Here is a 7,656-nt window from a genome sequence, read left to right as displayed (position 1 = left end):
TTTAGCAGAATTATTCCTACAATTTATTGAGATGCACCTGTAAATGGCTGGACTTCTGCTTCCTTTGAAACAGCAGTCTGAATTGGTAGAAAAGAGCCCTAACCTTGAGGTAACCTGCAGGCCTGTGGTCAGAGATTAGTGTGTCTATTTTTGTCCCTCCCTCTCGTTGGTACCATCTTTGTTAGACGGTCTCTTCCTTTAGACAATACAGCAACGAAATAAAGACCAATTTACAAAGAATATCACAATACCAAGAAAAATGCAAAAAGACACGCTTCACTTTCGCTGGTTTTAAATAGCTGGAATCTGGCTCTACACATCGTATCGTTTCCTCTGTCGTACTTCTTCTTTAAGAGCCGAAAAAACCCAGCTATGACGTGAGGAGTAAAACCTGCTGGCTGCCTGTCCACTGAAAAGTGAAGTGTGTTTGACGAAGCAGTGGGTGTCGGACTTTCTCTGTTATTTGTCCTTTCTCCACTGGTTTCTGTCGTCTTTATTTTCATCTTTTAGATTTTTCCATAGTGAAACCAAACATTGTAGCTAACTTAGAGGATGTTTTAGAGAAGTTTTTCTAGCGTTTTTTTGAGGAACCGGTGGAAGGCGGATACCACCGGAGATGGATAAGCTAACCTATAGCTCACTTGTTAGCCGACAGTCATAGATCACAGAATAGACTCGAGCTAGCATGCTAACAACTGTCTAATTGAGCTTTTATCGGGTAACTGAGGGTCTTTACTCACTCCTAGCATCAGAATTATTCTCTGCTAGACTTTGGGTCTTATTTTGTCACCGTTTTTAGTCTGTCAGAGGCCAGCGAAGTCAGGAAGACTCAATTTCTGGACAAAAAAGGAGAACGACGGCGCGGAATTGTCGAGAAGCGACGGCTAAGTTATCCCACCAGATCAGTCAAACAAGACTGTGGACATTATGCTGTCTAACGCTCAGAACCAACCACTGTTTCCGAACCCGGCGGGCCAGCAGAACCCCACGGGCCACTTCCATGCCAGACCCCACCTACAGATCAAGAAGAACGCCATAACAGATGAGTACAAGATCACCGGCCAGGTGCTGGGGCTCGGGATCAATGGCAAGGTGGTGGAAATCTTCCAGAGGAAAACCGGTGACAAATATGCGTTGAAGGTGAGCCACAGTGGTCCTATATGCCACTCAGTTAAATACTGTAGTTGACACTACTTGAACCGCCATTATAGATGATCTTGTTCGTGTGAAATCATTAATAAAAGCAAAGAAAGATCTATTCTTCTACCTGTCTATCAAGACTGGTATGGATATATCTACGCACTGCATGTTTGCTTTTGTTTTTTTCAGCTTTTCACCTGGCGATACCGTTGCTTGAACGTCTCAAACTTAATTTGTGCCATAATATTTTGCGTTTCTCCCAGGCCTTAAAAATAATTTCCAGCCCCCAAAATGCCCCATTTTCCACAAGAGGCCCTTCCAATAGCTGTATCAGTGAGTTAATTGCATAACTTCATTCATTCCCTGGCTGCTGTATTTTTTTTTTCAGTGATTTGAAACTCTGGTTGTGGAATTTGGGTGGCATTGTGTTGTGACAAAACTACTAGCTCTGTGATGCAGGAAAGCAATTGCTCCTGTCAAAATACATTTATCAGACAGACCAGACATTTAGTCTTGCCCATAAACATGCGAAACAATTACTGGTTTAAAATTGAATTAAAACCAAAACACTCTTGTTACCAACCACTACCATGGTTAGATTTCACAGGGCAGTTTTCAATAGTTGGCCAAACCTTTCATCAGTAATATAAAGTGATCTAAAGCTTATTTTGTACTATAGGAAGGTGCTAAAGTAAGGAAACCCAGACCTAAAAGAACATCTAATAGTTGGAAAACAACATTTAAATTAAATTTGTATATAAGTTGCTTAGTACTAAATAAGTAAAATCTATTTATTTTATTAAATAATCAGTGCCTTGATGTGAATCTGAAGACTTGCAGAGACCCTAAATGTAAGAAAGAAGATTCAACATTTTTTTTTGTTTGTTTTTAGCTTTCCTATTATGCGCGACCATTCCAATGTGATGTTGGAGCTGCTGCCATTGAATGTAAAGCAGAGTTTTCCAAATATTTTTAAGTGAGTGTGAGTGAACATTTCCAGCTTTCTTTAGCACTTTATGTTAGTGATGCATACATGGTGCTGCTAGAATGACTGAAATAGCATTGTTTTTACCCCCTGGTCATTGTTTGTTTTTTGACAGACAGTTGTCAGAAAAAGCATTATTCAGTGACCTCTGCAAATACACAACCAGAATTTCTCAAATACGTAAAGTAATCCCTTCTACCACAGTTGCATGTGCAGTTTGTTTAGTACATGGACTCAAGTCTCATTGTAAGTTAAGGACACAGAAGTAGGACATAAAAATAGAAATTTACCAATGAGGAAAAATTAGTCATTCCTTTGAGCCAAAGTTTAAAGTTGATCGCTTATTTTTCCAGGAAGTCAGAATTAGCTTTTCTGCAGTAATTTGGTCACAAAAAATATAAAGGCCTGTTTTTGTCACATCCAAGATGAACTTGTACTCGCTGATGTCTTTACAGCCCTTTTCCAAATTAATGGTGTTCCATCACAGAAACCTAAAACTGAAAAGGATGAAACAAAGTAGCCTTGCTGTGCCAACTGAACTGGAGATGAATAAAACACGGTTTCACTTATCTTCTCACGTCTCTGTACTTCCCCTGACTTTACTTCTAATCACCTCCCTGACTCTGAAACGCTTTGTAACGGGGAGCTGAAGTGTTGGTGTCAGTGATGCTTGTTTGTAGTATTTTAACTAATTTGGAAGATAATCAGATCTTAGAGTTTCACTAGCTTATTTCCTGACCCATTTCTACACTACAGTTCTAAATGCATTTTTTTTAAAACACATCATCAAGCGTCAGCAACTGCATCCTGCTGAAATGTGACGTTGGTGGCTGGAAACATGCCATGACTAGCTCTAATTACTAACCTGGTAGTAGAGTAGGCATCTGTAAATTAAACGTCATCGGAATGACGTTTTATTGTTTCATGTTTACGCTTGAATATAATTACCATTCCAGCGCTGTTGAGAAATCGATTGAGAACAGGTTCTTCCTCAGCTCACCTTGAAATGTTGACCCTTGCTTACTGAGCTGCACATATTTGAGTTAAATGCTGATAAGATTAAAACCTGTGCAATGTGACGCACTGCATTAGGTACAACGCCTGAAGATCACTTTCTGTCCTGGTCAATGTTTAATGAGAGGCAAACATCTTTACAGAGAAACACACGCAAGACTGATACATGTCCACATTTAGCGAAGATCTGTAAGGATGAATGAACTTTTTTCTGGGCTGCACTGAGGAGCACTGTGTGATTTTTGTTTATGTATTAAAATCTCCAAATTAGTCACACCCTTACGCCTCATCATACCTTCTCTTGTGTGTTAAAGGGGAAAAATACATGGATGTTATTTAATATTAATATTAAGCCCCTTGTTTTAAATCAGTTAAATGAGCAAATGATGGCAGTAATGTTTTAAGTTGATCTGTCGTGGCTTTAGATGTGTATTCTCTGCCAATCCCTGCAACGTGCTGCTGTCAGAGTAGCATTTTCCTCAAAATTATTTCAGCATAATGTTTTTAGTTGCTAATTATAAGTACTAAATTTAGCGTAATATGCTGTTTATGGGATTTGTAAAGTTAATTCAAGGGATGCTCCAATCAGGTTTTTTGCTGCCGATACCAATCATCCATGAGGCCAATTTCTACCGATCATTGCTGATTGCCTGGATTGTTAAATTGACCTAATTTAGATATTCTAGACATACTTCAATACATATCTAAAATCTTTTTTTAAAATTATTATTATTTATTTAAGTTACATGCTGCGTCTTTAAGCAGATGTTCGGTGTGAGAGTTCACTGTCGGGCGGAGGTTGAGCGGCGTACTCTCGGTGTATTATACCTGTATGAGCTAAATATTTTGCTACAAAATCTCAGTTGTGTATTTTATAAAACAATAACATTAAATAAATGCCATTGCGGTGCAAGTTGAAAGTTGGCATTGAAGACACAGGAGGCAGCAGAAAATAAAAACTGAGTTTTTCTTCCAAAAACCAAACTATTTGAATGAAGGCTGCCTTACTCTCCATTTCACAGTACCTTTGTACATAAATGTGCTTTCCCATGATGGTCTGACAGTAATCGGCCGTAATGTTTAGAAAAGGTTTGCAAACAGGGAAGAACCATCGGCTACTTTAGATCTTTCGAATTAAGGAATCTTATTGTCTATCATGTTTAAAAAAACCAAGCTATAATCTGGTACAGTGCATCAAATACTAATATTTATGTTTGAGTTGTGTTGTCCCTTTTTAAATACAGTTTATTATTAGTTGCTTCATAGTGTTGTCGGCATGGTTACGAGTCATTTCACATCTGTGTCAATTAGACATAGATGGTGCATACGTTACAGCTCTGCCCGATGACACTGGTTCTGCTCACTTGAAAAACACAACAAAAAAAGCAACCAAACAAGAAACAGATGCCTAATTTGAGAGATTGTATCAGTCCCAGTGATGGAAAATTTTATCAACAATGCAGTTGGTAAAAAGAATGGCTCTTTGCGAAGCTCTGGGTTTTACTCCTAGACACACAGGTATATTTTGAAGATTGGCTCATAAAGAGAGTTTCCAGTGACTTATACAATCCAGCTGCAATGTGTTTGGACAGTCACCAAATAAGGTAATAAAGATATGAACATTTAACAATGTTCACATTAAACAGTATGTAAAAAATATAATCAAAGTGATATTTGTTTTAAATATTTCCTTAATAATTTTTGCTTCTGACGCAACCAAGTGTTTCTCAGGGAAATAGGAGGCTTTGCAGAATATTAGAAATAGTCAGACAGTGAAGTGGGTGTTATTCCCTATCATAGTGTCCAGACAGCGTAGGGGAAAAAAACCAAAACAGCATTGACCTGATTCTTTCATTTCTAAACTCTGCATTACCCAAAAACTGCATGAAGGGAAGAAATGTGTAAGGCAAGAGCACATCAGGAATGCTGCTGCGTCTTTATCGGCTCACAAAAATTCTCATAAGTAACGCACACTAGAAGAGTCAAGCATGTGAAAGTATAAAGAGATATCACAAGTCATAAGACTTGTCTCTTTAATATGTTTTGCTTTTGTTTGTGCTCGTGCTAATGTAGAAACGCAAATGTGAAGAAAAAAAAAAGTCTCCATGGCAGCGTGTCATGCTGTGAAATACTTTGCAAAATGTTGTTTTGGTTGTGCTAACTCATTGTGTTCATTGAGAGTCCAGGTTCAAGTACCTGTAAAGTTATCATGGTGATGTTGTATTGATACAGCATGTGTATTTCTTGGATCACATATTGTTCTGGTTTTGCAGAATAATGCAATCTTTTTATCTGGCTTTTCTTTGGGGAAAAAATCTGGTTATATGGACATTCTCTTAAGTTTAATAAACCTCACACACTATGAAAGAAACTTCTTATTTAGCCACTTGCTACTATACCTTAATACCGGCAAATGTTTGGCAGACTGACGTTGCCTATAAACGTAATTATTTATGGCCTTCTATTGTATCCCACCTATTATAGCCTCTCTAAAAATCAATAACTTTTTGATTGACTTTATACATGCTTCCTGTGTTGATTGGTCTGCCCATAATGTGTCCTTATTGCGGAAATATTTTTATAGTCTGAAGTACTGCCAAGTGTTGTTGTAAAGTGATAACATTGTACTAAAATAAAATCCTAAACGAACTGAAAACCAGTTTCTTTTATGTGGATGATGGACTTAATCTGACTAAATTAAAGAGGAGCAATAAAAACAAATGTCACTGACATATATATCTAGCCCTGATGTTAGCATAAAGATGAAAGCAATTACTTTCAAAAATACATACTTCATAATACTGAACCATTTTGTTTAAAAATTCAACAGGTATTGTGTTGAAATTCTAAGTGTTGCATTAGGCTACAACTTAAATTTGGACTTCAGGGAACACCCTGAATGAAGAATGCTGATAAATAATGGTTAAATATTAAAGAAGATTTCAAATCCATTTTGTATATTAATTTTCTTTAGTCAAAATTTAAAGTCATCATTTCAGGTCCTCTAAAATATCAAAACAGCCACAATTTATTTTTGTCTTTTGGGAAAGAAGCATCAAAGCTTCAGATTAGCAAGAGTCGATATCGATAAATCTACCTAAACTTTACATTTTGCTGTGGTATCATAAGTTTAAAAGTGGGATTTTTTCCCTTTGCTATTTAATACAAAAAGTCATTAAAAGTTAAATATATTATTAGTATTAATGTTTCTATTTCACTTATTGGTTGTGTTTTTATTAAAAAAACAACAACAAAAAAACAGCATAGACTCTTACATTTCTAAACTCTGCATTACCCAAAAACTGCATGAAGGGATGAAACGTGTAAGGCACGTTTCAATGAAATGTGACTTTTTAATTATTGCTCCATACATTTTTTTTCGCCAGATATTTCTTTTAAATAACCACCAAAAACAGTGAAAAGTATTCAGCTTTATCATTTAAAACTTCTGTCATAACTAAATGTTATTTTTAGTGTCACTTGTTTACATTAGACCATAAAAACCCAAATAAAAGGTAAAAGGATTGTTCCACATTAAAGCCCTGGCTTTATGGATCTTTGATGTGATGAATAATGAAAACCTACGAGTGCAGCTGACGCATTTGCTGTCTGTGTTTGTATAACTTGGGCTGGTTTAACATGTCATGCAGCGGGACTCTGTCGTACTGTTTGGGCCTTATCTGTTTATCAAAGCTATGGAGAAGGGATCTAGAAGTATTTGGAAAGAACATGGTGTTAGATTAAGCTGAGGAGCTATGTGGTGTGACGACTCTTCAGTGGTAAAATGTAAATACAAGAGAGGACAGCAGAAGGGGGATGGTGTGTGACTGGTCTGCCTGAAATAAACTGCTAGGAAAACAACCATCGATCTAGTGTTTATACCTGCTGGTTCATGTGAGATTGAGAGAGGGGCTGGTGCCCATCTCTTGTCGTTAGAGACGCGGTTCACCGTGGAAAGGTCCCTAGTCTATTAGAGGACAACACAAAGACAAACAGCCATGCAAGCCAAACAGTGGTTACAATTGTTACAATTTATATCCAACACGTTTAAAAGTCTTTTCTTCCAAACCATAAGGTTTTGGTAGAAAGCCTTATGGTTTTCTACCAAAGTGTACACACTCGTTTTAAAAGGTCTGGTTTTTGAAAAATGAGCCAAGTGCAACCTTCTCACGTTTATCCTGTACAATTTAACTGAAACGCAAACATTTGTAAAGATGGAAAAAAGGGTCAAAAATCGAGCTGCATTGGTGAGTCGACCTTTAAACTAATCCTTTCATTGAGCGTCTTTTGACTCAAATTTAGCATCCGACCTTTTTTGGTGAGAGTGTATTTGGAGCCCGGAACTTAATATTTTCCCACTTTGCCTTTAAATGGTTCATCAGATCAATCAGATTTGTTTCTTGTGGAGACATTGTGGAAACATTTCTTGTCCAAAGCTATCTTCTGGAGATCCCACAGATTTGGTTTTTATTTCTAAATAGGCAATTTTAAACCATTGAGTACCATCTTCTGTTATT

The 7,656-nt window shown here is 37.1% G+C and overlaps 1 protein-coding gene across 1 annotated transcript in view; it reads left to right on the top strand.

The window, feature by feature from the left end:
• Window positions 1-379: 379 nt before the first annotated feature.
• Window positions 380-7,656, top strand: part of mapkapk2a (MAPK activated protein kinase 2a) — a 29,011-nt gene continuing 21,734 nt past the window's right edge. The window contains exon 1 of the mRNA XM_044120990.1: window positions 380-1,140. Within this exon, the coding sequence (XP_043976925.1) occupies window positions 928-1,140 (213 nt within the window). The 5' untranslated portion in view covers window positions 380-927. The remainder of the gene's footprint in view (window positions 1,141-7,656) is intronic.

The sequence above is a fragment of the Gambusia affinis genome, linkage group LG07, assembly GCF_019740435.1.
Source record: "Gambusia affinis linkage group LG07, SWU_Gaff_1.0, whole genome shotgun sequence".
NCBI classification, from domain to species: Eukaryota; Metazoa; Chordata; class Actinopteri; order Cyprinodontiformes; family Poeciliidae; genus Gambusia; species Gambusia affinis.
Note: the sequence above shows the minus strand (reverse complement) of the source record. Positions and strands in the feature narration are given on the sequence as shown.